Below are 24,188 nucleotides of genomic sequence, written 5' to 3'. Positions count from 1 at the left end.
CATATTACTATTTTTTTATAGAAAAGGTGAAGTTGCCCTCCTCGAGACTGACACATTAATTATGAAAGAAAGGTGCTGGTACAATTCCCATTAATCTGAGCACAATGTATAACATTTCAGAAACCTGTGCCTTGCTCGTGTTTACAGTCTACCCAAAAGCTCTTCACTTCAGCCTTAACAGCAATACGAGTTGGTATATTTCATTTCATCACCAACAGGTGTCTCTACTAACACTGCTGTATCCGCAGGTCGTCAAAGAGCCAATAAACTATTGTTGGAACATATGGAATGAAATCCCAACTGCTGAGCTAATCTGGGAAGCAGTTACATGGCGGTGAACTGAAGCCCATGTAACAAAAATTGATCAATTACACAAATTAAGCATGGCCCTTTAGGAATTTATTTTATTGGTCTGGACATCTGTTGCAGTATTGTCCAAATCCAAAAATCAAATGGCGCCTTGGGTTACCAAGTTAGACAAGAAAATCTAGTAGCTATAAAAGTACAACAAGAAAAGCCCTATATTAATATCATCCCCATCTGCTGAATGTTACATAAATATGCAGTCTTTTTATTTTCCTAGGGAATAACATTTATTTTTACTGTGCCCAGTCTGACATTCTATGACATTCTGTTCAGTTTATTACATAGTAACTTTAAATATTTCTTCAACAATGCATTTATAATGTTGTTAATCTTTTTTTTTTCAAGTAGCATGACCAGCTGTTTTACTTATGGTTAAACACAAGAGTAGCCCTTTTCTCCAAGTATGGAGAATCACAAACTTCAAACAATAAAAAAAGAACGTTAGAGCTGTAAGAATATGTGTTTTATGTAGTACCTAGCACAATGGGTCTCAGGTACATGAGTATGGCTCTGACGTGCTACCACACTTCATATTAATGATAATAACAATGCAAGACTCCATAACAGATATTTGAAATTATAGAATGCTAGGCAATAGCTGTGAAGCAAATCCTTGGCTTTAATGTAGTTGTGGCAATTCATGTGGCAAAGTGTCTGCCCCTGTGAGTGTCAAAATACCATTATCTCTCTTATTTTTGTTGTTCAAAAGTTTTCTCTCTCCTTTAAAGAAGCTAGTGATATTTCCAAAGAGAATATTAAAATTTCAATGATCTTACTGAAGCTGCAAACTGAGGATCAGAGTCTCAATTAGTGTAAATCAGATCAATGTCAATATGACTATTTATAACAGTTAACTATCTAGCCCTGTGTATGTTAACTGCATTTAGAAATCTTTACTGAACTATAAAATAGTATTTTTAAAGTGAAAATATCTTGAAAAAGGCAGTGTGAGGTTGATGTTTTAAATGTCAAAGAATGTTGATCCAAGTGGGCATGGCCATTGGTTGCTAAAACAAGGTGGAATGTGTTTACTCCATGAACCTGTTTAAATCTTGGCTCTAAAAAAAAACCCCTGAATAGTTATAAAAGTACAACTGAAAATCACAATGTTCATATTGTGTCCATCTGCTGAATGTTAAATAAATATGTTGGTTGGTTATTTAAGTATATTGGCCAACTGGCATAGTATGGAATATTTCTAGAAATATTAGATCATTTTTTTGTAGGTTGAGTTCTTTTTGGTAGATACAACAAAATGAGCAGAGGAGAATCTCAAGAGAATTTATCTGAGTGGATAGATTTCTGACTGTTGTTTCCCAGATATATTACCTTACAATTGTTTAATAAATGGAATATAATCAAGCTGAGATTCTGCATTCAGTTTTGCCTGTATGCATTTTGAATATCTCCAGTGGCTTCACCAGAGGTATTCCAGATATATGCCCGTATATATAGGACAGCAACAGAGAATAGAATTGTTGCTACTGGAGTTAATCTGCATTTATCCAAGTGTATCTGAGATCTCTACATTGTGCACTGACTATCTTTAGTGGTAAGAAGTCGATCCTCCAACATGTAAGTTACATGTCTGTATCAAGGGCAAAGAGGATCCCCTTCCAATCACTAAGCAAAGATGCAAACACATAATATTATATATTAAAATATAACTCAGCTGATATTATCAGTTTTACCCACATTCATCCCTCACCCTCTGTCTGCCATGTGTGTGCTCAAAACAGTAGGGAATATGTGAACCAGAGGGAAATTAGCCCCCTTTTCCAGCCCCTGTGAGAATAAACTTTGCTAAAGGATGCTCCATGGGGCTGAAGATAATTTATAAAGATTTAAAGACACTGCAGTCAATTTTTGATGGAAGATTTTGTGTGTGCACGTGTGTGCGTGCATGCATGCATGCATGTGCTAAATTCTAGCCTTGCACATGAGAGGTCCAGCTGAAGAGGACAGCAGAAGTAAAGAGAACAGGATTTGGTACTTTGCACTTCAATGCAAAAACAGTACCCACTATGAAAGTCATCCACTTTGTGACACCCTCTGGCTAGCTCTTCAGCGCTTTCAATTAGAAGGAGCGAAGTGTTTCAGGAGCATATATTTCATCTTCTAAATTGCGTCCCTTAACCATTTATGCAAAGACAGAGGCATGTAGAAGGAATTCTAGAAAATATATAATGAGCTTATGTCCCCAAATCAGCAGGCAGAATCCAACATCTTTACAGCACATCTCTGTTAGCTTGTGCACACTGAAAACTGCATAACCTTTACTGGGGATGATGTGAAAACCTTTATTGTCTTAGGAAACTCCAAGATATTTGTTACAAATTGGGAAAATTGAGCAATGGCTGCTTTTTTGAGGTGACAAAGTTAACTACCAAAGTGGTACATAAATTGAAGCTGGTATACAGTCTACTTTGTTTCAATAGCCCTCATGGAGTGCTGCATCTGTGATCTCTCTCTGATCAGGGTACCTCTAGACTAGACAATTTTTCTGGGATACCTCTGGTATCCTGGAAAAACTCTTCTGCTTTTTTTTTTTATTTGCGAATACACTCTTTCGGAAGCCCCTATATTCCTCCTTCTATGAGGAAGAAGGGGACTTCCAAAAAAGAGTTTTTTCCTGATATTTGGCCCAGTCTAGATGGGCCAAATGTCAGAGAAACCTCTACCAACAAAAGTATTAGAAAAAGCTATGCACAATGCAGAGCACATTTTGCGTAGCTTTTTCCAACAAACAGATGTAGTCTATACATACCCTCAGAGAGAGAGAAGGGAGAAATATTTCTTTTAATAAAATCCTCATTATTTTGCTTTGGAAAAATTACTTTACGGAACTAGGAGATTTACCTGGCATTTCTCAGGTCCTACAGGGCAGGGGACTGGAAGTATGGGGGATAGCAAGAGTCAGGGCAGGGACTTGGAGATGTGGGGGCTCAGGATAGGTGGCTGAGGGTGTGGGGGATTGCAGGAGTCAGGGTTGCAGAAGTTGAGGGCTACAGAATCAGGGCAGGGGATGGGAGGCTCAGGGCAGGAACAGGGGGTGCAGGAGTTAGGGCAGGGGATGGGGTAGCTGCTGGCTGCTCTCTGGGGCTGGATTTGGGCAGTAGGGGCCATGCTACCAGGCCAGCGGCTGCCCTAGGCCAGGCTGAGGTGGCAGGGGCAGGGCTGCCTGGCCGGTGGCTGCCGTTCAGCTTTGTAGGGCAGGGGCCACGCTACCCAGCCGGCAGCTGCTCTGTGGCTCTCCAAGTCTCTTGGGATGGTGGAAGTATGCTTGATGCTGCCTCCTCTGTTCATTCTGCAGTATAACTGTCCCTGCTATCACACTCCTCACTTTCCAATTGATGAGAAGCAATCACATTCCAGGCACGTCCCATTGTCCTAGCACAACCAAACCCTGACATTGCTTTTAAATTTGCTTTATTGCATACGTAAAAGAGGAACTATTAGCTATGCCCTCCACCCCAATTTTACACCCACTTACACAGATCTAAGTATACGAAAAGTCATGCTGAAGTCATTGGGCCTCTTCACGTGCATATCATTAAATGTGCTTCATTGTTTGAAGAACAGGGGCCTATGCCATTTCAGTGTTTTTGCATAAACCAACAATATTGTTCTTAATTACCTGCTTTTTCCTACACTTGCAATTGCAACATTTACAAATAGTGGGTCAGAGGATAAATGCAAGTTCAGGAATATAGGAGAAGTGAGAACCTACAAACAATGGTTCATCTAGCCAGTGTCCTGTCTTCTGAGAGTGGCTAGCTTCAAAGGGAACAAATGGAACATGGGAATTATCAAGAGATCCATTCCCTGTTGTCAAGTCCCACCTTCTGGCATTCAGACGAACAACCAGAGCAAGAGGTTGCATCCCTGACCATCATGTATGATAGCCACTGGTGGACCTGTTCTTTATGAAAGTATCTAATTCTTTTTTGAACCCATTCCTTCCGTTGGCTGTCACAACATCCCTTGGCAAACAAAGTCCACACATTAGCTGTGTTTTGTGTGAAGAAGCATTTCCTTACTTTTGTTTTATACCTGCTGCCTATTAATTTCACTGGGTGACCCCTGGCTCTTGTGTTACGGGAAGGGGGTAAATAACACTTACTTATTCACTTTCTTAACACCCATGATTTTATAGACCTCTATCATATCTCCATTTGGTTTTCTCTTTTCTATAATGAACCTTCCCGGTCTTGGTCTCCCCTTCTATGAAAGCTTTTTTAACACCCCTCATCATTTTTTTGCCCTTTGTATTTTTTTCCAATTCTAATATATCTTTTTTGAGATGGGGTGACCAGAACGGCATACAGTATTCAAGGGGTGGCTATACCATGGGTTTATATAGTGGCATTATGAGATTTTCTGGTTGATTATATTTTCCTTTCATAATGGTTCCTAGCTGTAGTTCTTTAATGCTACAGCACACTAAGCAGATGTTTTGAGAGATCTGCCCACAGTGACTCCAAGATTTCTTTCTAATTTAGACCCCATTGGCTAATTTAGACCACAACAGCTGATTTAGACACAATCATTTTGTATGTATCCCCATGGGCATTACTTTGCATTTATCAACACTGAATTTCACCTTCCATTTTCTTGCCCAATCCCCTAGTTTTGTGAGATCCCTGCTACCAGTCTACTTCGAACTTAACTATTTTGAGTAATTTTGAATCATCTGCAGACTTTGCCACCTTCTTGTTTTCCTCTTTTTCCAGATTATTTATGAATAAGCTGATTGGCCCTGATTTTAGAACAGATCCTGGGGGAATCTTGTTATTTAACTCTTACTTCACTGTGAAAACTGACCATTTATTCTGATCATTATTCCTATCTCTTAATCAGAGAGTCTCATGACTGTTTACTTTGCTTATGAGCCTTTGGTGAGGGATTTTGTCATAACCTTTCTGTCGTCTAGGTACATTATATCCACTGGATCACCCTTGTCCACATGCTTATTGACATCCTCAAAGAATTCTAATAGATTGGTGAGAGAGGATTTTCCTTTAGAAAAGCTGTGTTCACTCTTCTCCAACATACTGAGTTCCTTTATGGTCTGATAATGATGTTCTTTTCTATTGTTTCAATCAATTTGTCTGGTACTAAAGTTAGGCATACTGACCTGTGGTTACCAGAATTGCTTCTGGAGCCTTTTTTGGAAAAGCTCTTTTTTAAAGCACTCCCTCCCTCGCTCGTGTCAAAAATTGGTAATTTGTTAAAACACTGGCATTACCTTAGCTTTCCTCCAGCCATCTCATACAGTGGCTGATTTAAGCAGTAGGTTACATACAAGTTAGTAGTTCTGCAATTTCTTATCTGCATTTCTTCAAAATTCTGGGGTGAATACCATCTGGCACTTATAATGGCGACATAAAATTGCTAGCTAAGCTGTTTAATGCTCATTTTCAAACCCTTGTTGGTTTATTGAATTGTCCTATCTATATTATATGGTGCTTGCCTGTAGTTACATGAAACTAATGCCAATTTTCTATGAGGCTATACCTTATAAAAATTCAGTTAGATATTTGGTTTTTAAAATGCATTAATACTATATATACTCTGTGTTGAAATATGTTTTGTTACCTCAGTAATGGCATTTTAATACTGATTCTTTCCCCTCCGAAAAAAAGATTTACATCTCAGTGTTGCTGGATGTTAAACTACACATGTTTAGATTTCACTGCTTTATAACAACTTTGTTTAAATAGGTCAGAATGGCAGCCAATAACTAAAAATATTTAAGGAGTAAATCCTTAGTGGGTGTAAATTGTTATAATGGAATTGACTTCTTCTGATTTTGGTGGCATTATGACAGTTTACACCAGCTGCCCTAAAGTAGTTTTCCTTGGAATACTGAGAGTGTGAGAGCTTTGTGATGGGGTAGAACGAACAGAACATACAGCAGAAGCAAGCTTGAACGTTGTAATTAACAAGCCGATCATTTTCCTTTATGACTGACATGTGACATCTGTGAAACATTTTCAAAGGCTTCAGATTTTGAAAGTGGTAGGAGATCTGAATTTTGGGGACACATGTTCACATCCACACAAATACCTGATTCAATAATATAGCGAGGTTATAAATTAAGCAAACTATCTCGGTCCACACAGCTTCTTCTGTGTGTGTATTATAAAAAGTGTATGTGTGTTTTTGCATATGTTTATAGTTATGAGATACAGCCAAATATTTGGAGTGCATCATTGTAAAATGTATTATTTTGTAGTTTTGAAATCTGTAGTCAGGTAGGGTTTTTTGCTGTTGTTTCTTCATTTTCTCTTCAACCCTCCAGCTGTTAATACGAAAATATTATATTAGGAAAAATATAGATTGAGGGGTTTGCTATATTGTAATTCTTTCATTTTATCTGCCAAACATCTGTGGAAAGGGCAGATAGTTCATCTGTCCATGATGTGATTTTAGCTTCTCTGTGCATATTAATACATGAAGAATCAATATTTCCTATTTTTAAATTATTCTAGTTCCTCACCCGCAGAAGCAGTTAGCATACAACGCCTCAAAAGCTGGGGTCGTAAAATTAACACAGACATTAGGAACCGAATGGATTGACAGGGGAGTAAGAGTCAACTGCATTTCTCCGTAAGTAAAATGTAGTCTCACTTTATAAAGTACAGAAAGAATGAAGTGTTATAAGAAGCATTCACTGCTCAAATTAAGAAAATTTAGGAAAACAAAGTTTCTAATTAGCAGGTGGATTGCACCCCTTTTTATTTTGTTTTCTACTTAACAAAGGTTTAGTCACTATAACCAAACTGTTCTCCAGGGCTGTATATATTCAGGGATTTGAGAAAAGGTTTTAGCATTTGATAATAGGTTTTCCAACAACATGAAGGGTAGTTTTTAGCATTTCTCTTCCAGCTGAAATAGTTCCTTAGTTCTGTCCAAGCCTTCTCTGATTAAAGAAAAGGCTTTTGACACGTAATAGACAATGCTTCTCTTTTTTTTTCTTTTACTTCAGACAAATATATCGGCACTTTAAAAGCCACATTGTAGTGCTGTAATTGAGACACCGTTCAGCTCTGGCAATTACAGAATATTGAGGGGTAATTTTGTCAAAAAATATTTATTACAGGTTACATTTTACCTAATTTTTGAAATATTAAAGATGTATAGGTTTGAGGGGTTATGTTGTTGATTTGGTTTTTTAAAATCAAGTTTTTGCTTCACACACATGCACAGTCTCATTACTGAACAATTTTCAGTGCAAATTAGCATCAAGTAAATATTCAAGTGGTTGGCATTAATTGGAAGTGGTCAAATTCCATAGATCACTGAAGTCAATCAGCATAAAATGTGCAGGGTTTTAACTCCGAAGTTAAACTAACTGCAATGATGAAAATTACTGTTTTCACATGAAATTAAGAAAAAAAAAAAACCAAATGAAATGTTTTAATCCATAATGTGGAGAAAATATCCAAGAGCTCAGCTGCAAATATTTTTATTTTGATTCTTGGTCTGGTCTCTGCTTCTCTTTGCTGGCTGTTTTATATTATTGTTATTTATTGCTACTAATAATGATTGTGATTCCATCCCTTGCTCACTGTGATCTACAGATTATTTAAATAGCATCCTATTTCTGAAGAAGGATTTGCCCAGCTTAACATTGCTGATCTAAGTCTTGGTCTAATGACTCTACACCAAGTTCCAGGGCAAGGCGGACTGAATGAAGTTAGCAAAGCTTCAATGAGAACTAGCAAGGCAGAGCTACTGTTAACAGCAGAGGTAGAAAGCAGAGAGGCTGTTAGCTGCAATGAATTAATTTTTATATACAGGTTGGAGCTCCTGGAGGCCAATAGAATCAGAAAATATTGGTCACGTTTCAATATGTTTTCTGGCTGAGAAATATATTGGTAGCCTTTATTAATATAGTTGGAATATTAGTGCTGCATTCAGAGTAACTGTGATTGAAGAGGCACTTAAGTTATAAGGCCCTGGTTTTCAGATGTTTAAAACTTTCTGCAAAAAATTATCCATTGAGCTGAAATGTCTCATGCTCGTTAAATATACGGATTTAACAATCAGGAAACTTTTCAGCCCAACGGGTAATTTGATGCAGGAAGTTTTGTAGGAATACATATATTTATATCTAGTAAATGGATTGCATTTTTGCATAGAGTTTAGTAAAACTCCATGTTAGCTGTGAGTTGTCTGATAATGCAGAAAAGATACATTGATGCTTCAAGGGCGAAAAAATATTTCCAGAGGCTTTTCTTTTTCTATTTATAAACCAAAACCAGGTTTAATTTTAATAATTCTTACTCTTCCTAGAATTTGGTCCCACTCGTGTGAATTTTTTCTATGTAGGAATCCCATTGGAATAAGGGGGATTCATTGAAGACTTGCCAGTGATAAGCAAGGAAGAGCTTTTGCTATACCTGAAGAACCCTGGTTTAGACATACTAGTTATGAGTATTTGATAATAACACATGGTCTGGCTGAAAGCCCACTCAAATCACCAGGAGTTTTCCCATTAAGTTCTATGGGGTTTGAATTAGACTTATATTGCCCAGGATTTTCTTGGCTTATTATTAACAATGTACCAAGGTAAGGATCTCTTGATGCCTACGTACTGGCAATTGCATGTACTTAAGGCACTGCATGGTGAACTCAAATGCACTTGTGTTCATTTCAATGACTGGATATTCAAATTGATCTCTCTGCCGGCGTGGAAATGTGAAACACACACTCCGTCTGATATTGCACATTAAAATAAGATTCTGGCCCAGGCACAGATATGTTCACACAACCTCCATCAATCAAATCTTCTAGCCTGGGTTCACAATCCAATTTTGAAAAGTGCTGGGCATCGTCCATTCCCATCACGCTCATTTGGAACGCTCAGCACCTCACAGTTGCGGGCCCTGCCTCTTTCTGAGGCAATAGGCCCATTGGAGTTGCTGAGTGATTTGCTCCGCGGAAAAGGCTCCGGCCTAGTTTCACAGGCTTACCGGAGCACTGGAGTGAACCTTGCATAGAGCCTTGTTTTATAACATGCCATTTCTTCAATAACAGAACCTGTGGAGCCCCAGAAATAGGAACATAGGTCCCAATTTAGCAAAGCATTTAAGCACATGTTGGATTTCAAGCTGGCAAGTATTCCTACTGAAGTCAATTGGAACTGCTCGTGCTTATGAGGGATGTGAACCAGGGGTGGGGAATATAAGGCCCAGGGGCTGGTTGAGGCCCTGGCTTGCTTGGGCCTGGCTCCTGAGGCTCAGGGCAAGCACCAGCATTGGGGAGCTCGTGCTGGCGCTCTAGGCCCCCCCTGCCTTCCCACTGTGGGGCTGGAGCACACAAAATCTGCTAGGCTGGACCCCTCTAGGCTCTGGTGTGTGAGGGGAATGTGAGGAGTGTCTTTCTCCTCAGCCAGGGGCCACATCAGTGAGGGTTTGTGGTTTGTTTGTTTTTGGCTTCTCACTTGTGTGCGGCCCCCGACTGACTTTTCTGTAGGTCAGCAGCCCCACCCCTGAGTTGTAAAAGGTTGACGGGCTAACTGGTAAGCCTCTCCCTTAATGGGTGAGGCTTACCAGTTCCAGTTAACTGGTTGGGGCTGAAGCAGCTCCTCTCCCACGCCGTGCGGCCCGCTGGAGCAGCCCCTGTCTGTGGCAGTCCAGACTGCTCCCTCCCACCCCAGGTTTCACGTTAGCTCCCCATGAGCAGCGCCGGCAGGGGTGGCCGGCCCCACTCCCAGGGAGCCAGCTGCAGAGCCTGCAGTGAAGTCTCATTGGAAGTGGGGCTGACAGGGGCTACTAGTTCCATATGTGTAACTGTGTGGCCAGGATGAATTTGAATGGTTACGGGGTTCCATTTAGAACCCCATTTTTACATCCCTGCTGCTTACAGTGAAGCACTTGGGTCCCAGTTCAGGAAAGAATGTAAGCACAAACCAGAGTCCATCCTTCTTCCTCAACAGTGATGCTTGATGGATTTTGGCTATATCCAGCTCCTCATATCTCCACATCTCCATAGCTGACCTCGAACGTTCTTTCAACATGCAAACATTTTGCTTCTTTTTCTTCTCCTGTTCTTGTCAGCTTTCATCTACTTATTTTTTAAATGACTACAAAACTTAGGCATTGCAGCGATGCAGAGATATCCCTGTCTCACAATGTAGTAGTTCACCAGTAGCACTTCACATCACCTTTCTTTTTGGGAGGGATACTCAGGAGAGGAGGTGGGAATTTGAAGAGTGAGTGAGAGAGAAATTCTTTCCTGGCTTCTATGCTCATGAGGCAAATTTTCTTTGGCTCCAACCCAGATCATAGATACAAATAGCCAATGCGCTATCCAATATGCAGTGATAAAAGCCTACCAGCCCTTTACATTGAATGCCAGAATCTTCTTGAAATCAGTGGCAACATTTCTATGCTCACAGTAGATCTGGCCCAGATGCTACAAAAGGAGGAAAAACAACACACTAAATTAACTCATCTTCATTTAGAGCGGTATACACAATATACAATGCCTGCTGAATTGGAAAGATAAGTGTGAACTGCCCATGAGAATAAAATACTGTATGGTGTTTGATTTAATTTGCAGCTAAGCTGTTTATGTAAAGTTAAATTCATCATATGTGTAAAACTTCCTGCAGGTTGAACCTTTCTAGTTTGGCACCCTCGGGACATGACCAGTGCCGAACCAGAGAATTTGCCAGACCATGGGAACTCAGTATTGTCTAGCAGCATTACCAACACTTCCACTGCTTGCTATACTCTTAGAAGACATGTAAAGGTAAATTAGAGCTAAAGAACAGACTAGAACACTGACAACCAGGACTGGTGGTTGTAAACAAGCTTTATGGGGCCATGGGAAACTTGGCCAAACCCATGATAAGTGGACATTCAGCTAACTAAAATCATGCCGGACCACGTTTGTTGCCAGACCAGAAAGTGCTGAACTAGAGAGTTTTAACCTGTATGTATTTTAATGCAAAGAACTGGCATTGGTGCAACATGAAGGTGATGAAAATTAGAGCATTACATGGTTGGGAAATTGCAAAATACTTTGAGAAACTTTTAGTAAATTTTTGTGTGTCAAATGCCTCATAATTCTATCATGGGCTAGATTCACTTTGTCTTGTGCCACTTTCTGTAGGAAACTCAGTAGGAATACTTGCCACCTTCAAGTAAAGCATGAGCTATGTCCTGGGGGCAGGAAGCCCAACTAGAGGAGGGCTGAAGCAGCATAAAGACTTGCAACTTCTCATTTGATGAGTACATCCTCAAAACTTGGCAAGGCCGGCAGCTGAGAGAGCCAGGCTAGAATGAGAAAGGAATGCAATAATTCAGCTGGGCATCAATCAGCAGGGCTGATCAATTAGTCCAGGTAAGAACTTACAGCTGCTCTTGTGCAACCGAGACCCTGAGAGATGGTGGGGATAAATTCTGCCTGGGAACATGTCCTCAGTTAATTGAGCTGCCTTGGCAATACATTAATACAACAATCAAATTATGAATATAATGAAATAATGTAAATATGAAATAATCTATATTACAAAATAAGCAGTGATAGAAGAAAATACTGCATATATACAGCATGGCTGAGTAGACATTGCGAGAGAACCTCTACGTTGAGTCTGTCTTCAGAGTGCTTGATTTTGCAAACTTTGGATAGCATTAATCCTTTTTTCCCACCAAAAATATTCATGCTGGTTTGTTTTCAGAGAGCACAAGCTTCAGACAGGTGCTCTGTATAGTTAGGTCCGTTGGTGCTGGAGCTTGGACTTTCAGTTTCTTGAACAGCAACTATGGTCAAACCTTGGTTATCTGAACCCTAGTGAACCAAAATTCTGGGCATCAGATTTGTCCCCTGAAGTTTGATTTTTGAAGCCCACGTCCTGCAGAGTTACAGTTTTGCATAGCAACATAGTTTATAGAGGACTCCCGGCCCTGTAAGCCTGTGCTACTCGGTGCTTTCACTGGCTTGCTCACCTAACTCCTTCTGTTGTCTTTCCCCTGAAGACCTTGTCAGCAACTTCAATAGAAGCTAACTGGCCTGAGTTTCCATACTACACCGGTTCCACATACAACTAATGCCATTGCCATGCATAGTTATTAGAACATAACATAAGAACAGCCGTACTGGGTCAGACCAAAGGTCCATCTAGCCCAGTAGCCTGTCTGCCAATAGTGGCCAGCACCAGGTGCCCCAGAGGGCGTGGACCGAAGACAATGATCAAGCGATTTGTCTCCTGCCATCCTTCTCCAGCCTCTGACAGACAGAGGCCAGGGACACCATTTCTATCCCCTGGCTAATAGCCTTTTATGGACCTAACTTCCATGAAATTATTTAGCTTCTCTTTAAACTCTATTATAGTCCTAGCCTTCACAGCCTCCTCTGGCAAGGAGTTCCACAGGTTGACTACACGCTGTGTGAAGAAGAACTTTCTTTTATTAGTTTTAACCTGCTACCCATTAACTTTATTTGGTGTCCTCTAGTTCTTCTATTATGAGAACTAATAAATAACTTTTCTTTATTCACCCTCTCTACACCACTCATGATTTTATAGACCTCTATCATATCTCCCTTCAGTCTCCTCTTTTCTAAACTGAAAAGTCCCAGTCGTTTTAACCTCTCTTCATATGGGACCCGTTCCAAACTTCCTCGACTAATAAGCTCTGCTTTGCCCTCTGAACATGTCAGCTCCTTGCTTTGTGGAGATTCGACAGTGCTGCAGATCCCTTTGCCTGCATTCCATGCAAGCCCCATCTCCTCTGCTTCCAAGGATATTAAGATTCTCAAGCGTAGGATCTCCTGCTTCTTTTGCAATCCAGGGAACTACAGAGCCTGCCATGTTATTAGATGGGTGCCTGGAGTAGGAAGGAGATGCCATGTGCAATGGGGCCGACTACTGTCTGCTCAGTGCTAGTCGAGTGGCAGCTGTAAGATGCCCAGCACGTAGAGTTGGTCTGAAAGGAGCACAGGAGGAGGATGAAGCACATACAAATTTCTGCAAGTGTCCCAATTATTGGAGCGCCTGCAAGTGTGAGACTGCAGTACAGGAAAGAGCTACGCCCCACTATATCACCCAAAGGCGTCCCAATTAAGCAGCTTTGCTATCCCCATTAAGCAGCAGACATTGCTGTTAAGTATCTTTGGATTTAAATGTAATTCCATGAGAGAGAGGTCCCAATTAAGTGGATCTCCTGATTAAACATTTTCTGAGTAAGTGGAGTGCACTTAACTCATTCAAATTAATAGCTCGTCTGAAAGAAATCAAGTTAGACTGAGAGGGACGTTCCCCCCCCCCCCCCATATGGGGATTGAACACATATAACAATTCCAGTTAAGTGATTTCTTTCCCACTGTCTCTCTATATGTAGAGATGTTTAAGGCTTTCTGGGTTTTTTTTCTTAATTTTTATTATTTTAATGTCTCAAATTGCCATTAAAAATTTGGTCAATTGATAATCAGGTTATATTGATGTTCAGGTTAATGTTAAGGAACCAGCAGTTTGATAAAACATTGACATGCAACAGAAAGTATTGATAGGCTCTGCATTGCATACTCGATGAGGTAGGGAATTAATGCATTGGCACTTGTCTTCGCTGGAACTGGTGAGAAGCCAACTAAAATCTGCCTAAAAGGGTTCTGCAACATTAAATTGCCCAACTTGGCACCAAGCCTTTCCCAGAAGATGTGTAGTATCAATGACATGCTTAATATTTATAGTATCTTCAGTGTGTGTTTGCAACTTTAAGTTGCGTGCTACATCTTTTTCTATTTATAAAAATTGCCTGTGATATTTTTTTAAAGCAGAATTTTTACTCTTGAAACAAAATTAAAAGAAGGGATGCTAAAGGCAATGGTTCAATTATTTATAGTTTGTGCTAACTACATTTAGTCTCCATGTTACCTGTTTGAAGTTGGCTGAAAAATATATATAATTTTTCTGAAGCTATATTATTTTTACTTTATATTGGTGTAATATATTATTTTTCTTAAACAGGGTTTTCTTTTTCGTAAAACAAACACCTCATTGGGAAAGACTAGCTTTTCCTAGTTAGCATATAAAAATATTATAGATGCATGGAAACCTAGAATCAATTACTGCAAATCTGTGCCAACAGATACAGTGCTTGGTGCAAATCAAGACTAAGGCCTTGTCAACACTAAAAAGAAGATCATTACTGCTGTGATTGATCTTTCGGAGTTCGATTTAGCAAGTCTAGTTAAGGCTCACAAAAGTTGAACTCAGAGGGTGCCCCTACTGGCCTCCAGTACTCTTCCTTTTGAGAGGAGTAAGGGAAACTTGGCCTCCCCTGTAGGGATGCCACAGAGCTTAGCTTAAGGTAATCGGACTTCAGCTACATATTCTACGTAGCTGGAGTTGCCTACTTTAAGTTGCCAGATCCAGTGTAGACCGGCCCTAACTTCACTGAATTCAGTGGATATACACCAATGTAAAACTGCTATAAGTGAGCGAAGGATTAGGACTACAGCTTTCACTTCTGCAACTAAAACTGTATTTTTTTTCTCTAGAAAACCAGCACTAAACAGGTAGGCATGAGACTGTGCTTAGGAGAAATAAAATAGACTGTCCACAGTGTTATGCTGGAATTTATTCTATTTCATCATTTTGTGAGAGCTCAACCAACTTGCTCTTGCTTACCATTTCTGAATAATTATGGTGTTTATTGACAATTACAAGCAAAAATAAAGCTGGTATTTAAAGTGGGTCCTGTTTGTGGAAATGGCATGGGGTGAGGCATTCTGAATTCTTTCCACCTAGTAACGTGGTAAACTGAAGATTTCGGACTTCATTTAAAACAAAAGGTAAATCACATACCCAGAATCCAATGTGTTTCTAAAACCTATTTCCTTGGAAGTATAAATTGGGATGCCGATGAAGTTTCAGAACAAAATGGTATTTTTATACTTTGTTCATTTCATATTTATCACTAGCTTGTTTGCTAATTTTCATTTGCAAGAGGCAATTCTTCCAGCTAACTGGGTGCCTCAATGGGCCACTGATTTCTTTGAAGTGACAGTCTGTAAATATGCATAAAAAAGAGATGCAATTAGCGTGTGTGTGGTTCAGTGCAGCCTGATTTCATTGGCAAGTTTACCCACAGTGTTGATAAGCTACATTATCTAGAAAATTGGCCGCTGAAAAACAGCACCTCTGATTGCCAGCAAAGGTTCCAGATAACAGGGTGCTGAAGAGAAATATAATTGAGGTTGAATATGTTAACCAAGGTGTCACATGCTCCTTAGAAGCGCTAATTTATCAGCATGTTGGAATTTTTATTAACATTTGGAATGCATTTCTACTACACTAATGAAGTGGAATTGGCAGTTCAGGTTTTAGTTATTGTCATTTCTGAGAAGTTAAATGTAATTTCTCGTTAGACACATTTATGTAAATATATTTGTTCAGGGACTGAAAAAATTATACATTTCACAAAATACAAATATGTTGTTAAGGAGGAGTATGACAAATCAGTGCTAGTTAACGTCGTAAATGCCAGCCAAATATTAGTACTGTATTGAGCATTCTACGCTCTCCACTCATTTGTAGGGCATTTGAGGGAAATGAACAGAGTTTCTAATACCTTTTTGTACTTAACTCATTAGAGTGAAACAATCCAGATTAGTACATGTTTTGTAACTGGTCATGTATTTATTTAATGGGGGGTTTATACTTGGCATAGTTGGCTTAACTTTTTGCTTTCACTGCTCCCTTTTCATCTTAAAGTGAATTTAGCCTTGTGAAAGGAGATACTGGATTTTGTTTTCAGTATTTTTTGCATATGGAAATTTGGGCCGTTTTCAGTTTCTGAACTGTATGCAAACATGTTGCGCAACATTAGGCTGCACACTGATGAAAAATAAATTTGGTAAGTGGAACACATTTCCAAAATGCAGAGACAGACTGGTTGTGTTCATTTTGTTTCTACGCCATGTTTGTTTTCTATAGGAAAATGTAAATTGGGTCTTATAGTAAGTAACCTGAGATAATGGGGACCCGAGGTCAGCCAACAATACAAATGATGAGTGCTCTCTTTATGAGCAAATTGCTAAGACGTTTTATTAAAAGTAAAAGACAGTAAGGGACAATGATGATTGAAGTTTCTTTATAATGCCTTAGTAGAGCTATGGGATGTCTAACTTGGGTAGGGATGCTGACACAATTTGTGTAGCAGGGGTGCTGAGATCCACCAAACCAAACTGTAAACCCTGTATATAATGGAAACCACTTCAAGCCAGGGGGTGCAATAGCACAATCAGCACCCCTTCTTCCAGAACTTATGCATATTAGAATCTTCACTTCTGTTATTTTACAGTATTCTTTTCTAAGTGGCATTTTGTATCTCTATCTCCACTCTTTTTGTATGTACTACGGATGCAAAATCTAACAGCATATGTGTGTGTGGTATTTATAGGGGAATCGTAGACACACCACTCATCCATTCTGAAGACCTGAAGCCTCTGGTACAGCGCTGGGTAGCAGACATTCCTGCGGGGAAGCTGGCTCAAGTGACAGACCTGCAGGCAGCTGTAGTATACCTGGCATCTGAAGCTTCAGATTACATGACAGGCCACAATTTGGCCATAGAGGGTGGTCAAAGCTTGTGGTAGAAAAGATCTGAGCATCTTTCTTCTTTGCAGCACTTGTAATGAGCATAAGAATAGAAAACAGACAGGAAAGAATCCTGATTCTCATCATAGTTTATACAGTAAGGCCAGGTCAACACCCAGAAGGTTGAGTTAAGGTACACATCTCCAGCTGCATAAAATACATAGCTGGAGTCTGCCTAACTTAAACCAACCTTGGTCTTCACAGTGGGAGGCCAATGGGAGCAAATGCTCCTGTCAACTTCCGTTACTCCTCACTGCTCTAAGGAGTACTTGCTGACTGGAGCCGCCCTCAGCATTTGATTTAGCGGGTCTTAACTAGACCCACTAAATCAAACACCAGAAGATCAATCTCCAGTGCAGCAAGTGGTGATGTGGCCTACGGGACTTAAAATGCTCCTCCCCAGAGAATTCTGATTTCCTTACAGGATTGGGTTCTTTACATCTAAAAAAAAAATCACAATATATCTTTTCAAATGCTTCAGAAAACAGATAATGGAGCAGGGGGGCCAACAGACTGGCTGGGACCCCTGGGCAATGTGGGGAGGGCTGGCTCTGTAGTCCTAGAGGGGGCGGAACCTCAGGTGGAAGGAGTAGGGCTGGGGGCAGCCAGGCTTCAGTGCTGCCCAGAGAGCACCACACCAGCCCTTCCAGTCAGCCCTCAGAGCCTTCCAGAATGTGCAACGTGGCATTCCGTCAGCTATTTAAAGGGATTGGGGCTCTGGCTGCCACCACTCCTTCATTAGCAGCAGTTGCAACAGGGATACCCTGGCCCTTTTGAATCACTGGGCCTTTGGACAATTTGTCCCTTTGTCCCTTCTGTTGGCAGACCCAAAATGGAGTTAAACTAGTGTTGATTGTGACCTTATGATATAAACATCTAGAACAAAATTATTGCTTCCTTGTTTAAGCTGTTGTTTGAAGACCTGTCTACCCATTTCATCTAGCAATAATTATGTATAAAAATGAATGTGATTCTTCCTTTTCACTATTTCTTAATATTTCACATTATGCATTCAAATCTCTGTGAAGGTAGTACTTACAAAATATAGGTACATTTACTACAGATAAGCCCTTAGCAGTTGTTTAGTTTAACGGGGACATTTTTTTAAAGCAAACATTATTAGTCGGTCTGTGCTGCATGCTTTTCATTGGGTGTTTTTTATTCATGTTGTGTCGGTGACATCTGTGAATTGTTTAAAAAAAACCAACAACCTGAAAATGCTGAAAATGTTAAATGAGATATCACAAAATAAATCCATTGCATTTGCTCCTGAATGACTCAATTTCATATTTCCTGGTGTACTTAGCTTTTAATAGTATGTGTGTACACACACACACACACACACACACACACACACACACACACACTTCCCTGCCACAAAAGTATTACATTTAACAGAAAATTACCAGAGAAGTAGCCCTGTTAGGGTACCTCTAGACTATGTTTTCTTTCAAAAGAAGATATCTAGATTTGATGCTACTTTGTATATCTTCTTCCAATCGCTTTTTCAAAAAATTTTTTCAAAAAAGCAAGCAGATTAGATGCTGTTCTTTTGAAAGAAAAGAATCCTTTTTTCGAAAGAACCTTCTTCCTTAAAAATTGAGGTTTACAGGTTCTTTCGAAAAAAGAGGGTTTTTTCGAAAACTGCATCTAAAATGCTTGCTTTTTCGAAAAAAAAGCTCTTTCAAAAAAGCAATCAGAAGAAGATATGCAAATTAGCACCGAATTTGCATAGCTTTTCTTAAAAGAAAAACGTAGTCTAGACATACCCTGTGTCTGTATCCACAAGAACAACGAGGAGTCCTGCGGCACTTTAAAGACTAACAGATTTATTTGGGCATAAGCTTTCATGGGCAAAAACCCACTTTGTATCTGACAAAGTGAGTTTTTGCCCATGAAAGCTTATTCCCAAATAAATCTGTTAGGTGTCAAGATGCAGCAGAGAATTATGTTTAGCAAATGTGATTGTTCTGATCCAAAGTCCATTGAAGTGAATGGGGACAATTCATATGCTTAAGTTAAGCACATGCATAGCTGTTGGCACTGTTGGGCTCTTTTTTTACCTTTACCTTGGGTAGACAAATGTGGGCCAAAGCCTTTGTCTCCACCAGCAACTGAATGACAAAGCTTTTGTAGTTTACACGTGCACACGCACCCCCCTCGAAAGACAAAACGTTTGCTTTGGTGAGTGGCAGTATAAATGGCATGTCAGCAGAAGCATGCTCCTGTCAACAGTGCAAACCCCACCCAGAGAGAGAGAAAGTAGTTTCTTGGCAAGAATGCCAACAGACAGCATTTACACTGCCTGACTTCCAGCGACACAGCCGTGTTGACTTGGCCGTGTTGCTAAAAGCTGCACAGTGCAGACAAAGCCAACATTTTATTTAAACTGTGTTTTGTTTCTGTAAAATTCCTAAGAACTGGTAGTTCTCTAGTGTGAATCAGTAATAATTCCAATGATCAATGCAGTTGCATCAGTGGAAAAACCTGTATGGGTAACGAAATCAGGCTTATTGTTTAGAGACAGTAAAGTATGGCACAATAATAATGACAGCCCTCTGCATTTATATGGTCTCTCATCTGAGGACTTCTGAGCCTAGTCTGTGTGACTAAAGAAAATTTATTTGCAAGAATTCACTTGCAAATCTTTGTCATTTGTTTTTCATTTGGCAGCCATATGTTACTGTAACATAAATAATTGCGGATGGATGTCATTATTTTTATTAGTACTACACAACCACACGCTTGCTACCCGTCATTGTGGCGAATTGCTGTAATTGTTTCAGACTTGACATTCACCATCATGCTGTTATTCATCTGAAGAAGTGGGTTGTGCCCACAAAAGCTCATCATACCATCAACATTCTTGGTTAGTCTCTAAGGTGCGGCAGGACTATTCATTGTTTTTTAAGTTTTTTCATCATGATGTTAGCTGTGCGTTTTGCCAACAAATTGTCGTCATGCTGGATAAAGTGTAAGAAGATACCTGTCTTCATTAAGTTTTCTATTAGACCATTGATACTTAATAAATATTTCATGTTTCATGTAGAGTCATTTTTCCCGCCGAGTGTTCTTATTAAGACTAGAGCCTTTTTGGCTTGGAAAACTTGCCTCTTGTGCATGATCTAATTTATTGACAATGCTCGGCAAACTCACAGGCTTCATAGAAAGTTTAATTATGGGAGAAATTGTCAAGCAAAACAATTAAAGACTTAAACATTTCATTATTTTTCTGGGCTCACAAACCCTTGTTTCTGCATTAGCTCCCACACTTGCCTCATTCTGTGTCATATTCTGGAGGGCTTCATGTTATTCTCACATCTCTCTGGCTGGCTTTTCATCCCAAGGTGCAAACATGGGTGAACTCATCAGGCGTGATTCCAAATGATCCCAGAGTGGCTTGTATATCTTAGTGTGGACCTATAAAATCATCAGGTCTATAAAATCATGACTGGCTTGGAAGAAGTGAATAAGGAAAACTTATTTACTTGTTCCCATAATATAAGAATTGGGGTCACCAAATGAAATTAATAGGTAGCAGGTTTAAAACAAAAAGAAGATTTTGTTCAATCAGCGCACAATCTGTGGAACTCCTTGCCAGAAGATGTTGTGAGGACTAGGACTTTAACAGGGTTCAAAAAAGAGCTACATAAATTCATGGAGGTTAGGTCCATCAGTGGCTATTAACCAGGATGGGTAGGAATGGTGTCCCTAGCCTTTGTTTGTCTGGAACTAGATGACAGGAGAGGGATCATGTGATGATTACCTGCGGTGTTCACTATCTCTGGGGCACCGGGCATTGGCCACTGTTGGCAGACAGGATACTAGGCTAGATGGACCTTTGGTCTGACCCAGTATGGCTGTTCTCTTGTCCTTATGACCTCTGCTGAACTGCTTGTTGCAATTCCTAATGAAAGAGTAAAATAGCAAATGTCAGTAATCTGAAGCACTGGCACTGTAATTGAGCCTTTTGTTTCCAGTTTCAGCAGACCGACCAAGGACTGAGCAAGCTGTGAAGACTGACTTCACCTTTCATGTCTCGAGATGGTCACTCCAGGTTACCATGGAAGCACATGGGTAGGTTATGATGGGAAGCTTGAATTTCAGCTGCCTTGGCTTTGTTTGTTGTGAGGAGAGGTGGCTTCAAAGCCAGATGGATACTCAAGGACTTTTCACGAGCTCCACACTCACTTCAAACACAAAAACCCAGACGCCCAAAATGAGCGACTGCATTTTTCAAAATCCAAAATCTCAAAAAGTAATGAGCTCCAGCTGTGTGGATCCAGAGCTTGCTTCCCTCCAGCTTATTACCCGCTGTGCTCTCCTTCTGAATGAGTAGGCAAGGGGAAGGAAGAGAGAGGCAGGGCATTTATCTGAATTGGTTTCGGAAGTCTGGATTTTGAGCCCTGTAGGACTTAGGAAGGCCCCGGCGTAGCTTCCCAGGAGACTCATTCCTGACATTGCAGTGAGGTGTGTGTCTACCTTCCTCAGCTAGTTGGTAGTTCTGAACGGCTCTCTGCACCTCACTGGGATCAGTGACAGGTGTTTTTATTTGATTGGCTATCAGTCTACGACACAGCTTGATAGTTTCCAATCCATGATGCTTGCAGATCTCAGGTTATCTCCTGGAAGGTGTTGCAGCTCATTCCTGCCAAAGAAATGTCCTCTCTCTCTTTGTCCTCGGTAGCCTGAGGAGACTGGGCTCTCTCATTTCAGAGGACCTTGCTTATACCAGTGTTGTCTTCAAGTCGTCATTGTCAAGTCCAAGTCGAGTCACTACAGTTCAAGTCTCAAATCGAGTCTCGAGTCCCTAAAGCCACTTTCGAGTCAAGTCCCAAGTCGAGTCTCAAGTCTTAATTTTAAAAACGTCAAGTCGCTTTTGTACAAGCCATCAATATTGGCATTTTTGGACAATTTTTTCACCAAGTCGATTTAACAAAATTAGCAAGTCTCAAGTTGAGTATCAAGTCACAAACAATGAACCTGAGTCGAGTCTCAAGTCGTGTCACATAGGCAACTTAAGTCGGACTCGAGTTCAAGTCGTGGGACTCGAGTCAACAACTCCAGCTTATACTATGATCATCACCAATTTTCAGGCCAGGTAGTTGTACCACTTAGAAAGTTAAAGATTGGTGTAGCAGTCACCCTTTCTCCTGTGTTCCTAGACAGAGGCACAATAGCTCCACCCGGCTGTTGGAGGACCTAATGGGGAGGTGTACTGCTGGGGCATTCTCAGCCTGGTCTGCCCCTTAAAGAGATAGGGCCGGATTGTGGTCAAGGCTTCAGCCTGTGATCCAGGAGAACTTGGTTCTATTCCTTGCTCTCTCACGCATTTGCTATGTGGTGCTGGGCAAGCGACTTAAATCAATATTTCTGAGTGAAATTCTATGGCCTTTGTTATACAAGAGGTGAACTCAAGTTCTCTGCGGTACTTCCTGGCTTAAAAACCTATTAATCTAGTCCTAGAGTTAGTGGCAAGCACAGATTTCCTTTTGTAAGGGGGAAAAAAGAAGCTTGAGATGGCTGATAAGAAATGGTCTTTCCCCTTTATTTTAATGCCAAAGGCACAGAAGATAGATAAGTTTTTGAAAGAAGGTGCCTTTATTGTAAATGCCCGGTGAGTTTACAAAATGGACACATCTGCATCTTAAAGTTAGAATGTTTATAAAATCAACCAGTATTCTGCTCCCCCACTGTTTGTGGTATTAATATATAGTCTGAATTAATATAGTCAGCCAAAGCCAGATGGCGTTGTTCCTAATATTACCTCTAGGAGGAAACCTAAACCTATGTTGTGTCTGTACTAACTGGGTTTCCCATTTATCTATTCAACTTTAATATTGTATCTAAGTTAGTACTTTTGATATTTCTAAGGTTTTTTTTTTAACATTCATGTAGAACACCACATAATTGCAGAAAAGATAATAGTCACATACCCTAGGGCTTGGTGTACACTTATGTTAAAAGTACAGCTTTTATTGGCAACTAAAGTAATAACCTTTCCATGTCAAATTGCTTTAAATTAAACTTAAAAAAAAAACACTGGCTGATACCCACACTTAGTAATTGTCAAACATTAGCATAATGTAGAATACTAAAGCTGCCTAAATCTTGGGTTTAAAAATAATTATTTACTTAGGTAAATTCTGTTCTCAGAAGCATAATATTAGATTTAAAAAAAAAAACACGGCCTCCTTAATGTATATGATATAATTTAGATCTGAATGTTGGGACTGGATATGATGCCAGCTGCTGAGGAAAGACGGATTATTTCACCTCTGCTCACCTCTCCATCATTGGTCCCATTTAAAGGATGTGTTAGTGACACCATAGAAGGCTATAGGCACCACAGATGACCTTATATGTAAGGCTGGTTGCTGAGTACCTTGCTGCCCTGCAGTTCGTGCATAATTTTCAACAGCTTTAGGAGAGATGAGAAATAGGTGTCTGAAATGGCATGTGGGGGCTATTTAAATGTCCTGCGCTGAGTAGGAAAGGAGACCGTATATCGATCCCTCCCCCCACCATTGTCCTCCACCACCCCAGCCTGGTGCCCGCCCACAGCCTTAGGCAACTCTGAAAGGATCTTCCTACTGTTGGCATCAGCTAGGGGATTGGAGCCAGAATGGCAGAAAGATGGACTAGAATTTGGTCCTCAGCTTATCCCTTATCTTGAGGCCTTATCTGCCCGAGTGCACCATCTGCAAAATGCCTGCAGGGACCAGGGGCAGTGTGGTTCTCCCCCTGAGGGCAGAATGGAGTCTCCCATTTGGGGACCAGCTGGTGGCCAGTGCAGTGTGTGGCCACATCAGAGTGGGGAACCCAGCCCTGACGATCCGTTTTTAGCCTGGCAGGGGACAGGGGTGCCTCAGGGAACTTTCAGTTCTTGGGAGGAAGTGTCGCCTGATGCTCTGAAGTGCCGCTCCAGCCAGGATCCCATGCCCGTAAAGAAAGGCTGGACTTTGCATATGGGGACCTTTACTGAGCTAGGAAATTAAAGGGAGAAGCTGTGGGGAGGGGGGGAGCAGGGTGTCAAACCATGCCTGCCCTGCCTTGTGGGAGAGTTTTTAATCTTGGCTAGTTTTTACAGTAAATGTGTATCTGGTCACACATTTTAAACTCTCTTGAGCACAGAAAGAACCATCATGAAGTTTACTAGAAACGATCGCCTTTTTTACAACTGTTGAAATTGCAATGCCATTTTAAT

The 24,188-nt window shown here is 40.5% G+C and overlaps 1 protein-coding gene across 4 annotated transcripts in view; it reads left to right on the top strand.

The window, feature by feature from the left end:
• The window catches only part of LOC102457357 (uncharacterized), an 86,319-nt gene extending 68,048 nt beyond the window's left edge, over positions 1 to 18,271 (top strand). For 2 of the 4 annotated variants that reach the window (XM_089781255.1, XM_089781254.1), the window contains exons 10-11: positions 6,861 to 6,978; positions 16,785 to 18,271. In XM_089781255.1, coding sequence (XP_089637381.1) covers positions 6,861 to 6,978; positions 16,785 to 16,980 — 314 coding nt within the window. In that variant the 3' untranslated portion in view covers positions 16,981 to 18,271. Of the gene's footprint in view, positions 1 to 6,860; positions 6,979 to 10,990 lie in introns of all 4 variants that reach the window. The other 2 variants (XR_016350445.1, XM_089781256.1) reach the window with 2 other exon arrangements.
• The last annotated feature ends 5,917 nt before the right edge of the window (positions 18,272 to 24,188 follow it).

The sequence above is a fragment of the Pelodiscus sinensis genome, chromosome 11, assembly GCF_052426305.1.
Source record: "Pelodiscus sinensis isolate ZL-2025 chromosome 11, ASM5242630v1, whole genome shotgun sequence".
NCBI classification, from domain to species: Eukaryota; Metazoa; Chordata; order Testudines; family Trionychidae; genus Pelodiscus; species Pelodiscus sinensis.
Note: the sequence above shows the minus strand (reverse complement) of the source record. Positions and strands in the feature narration are given on the sequence as shown.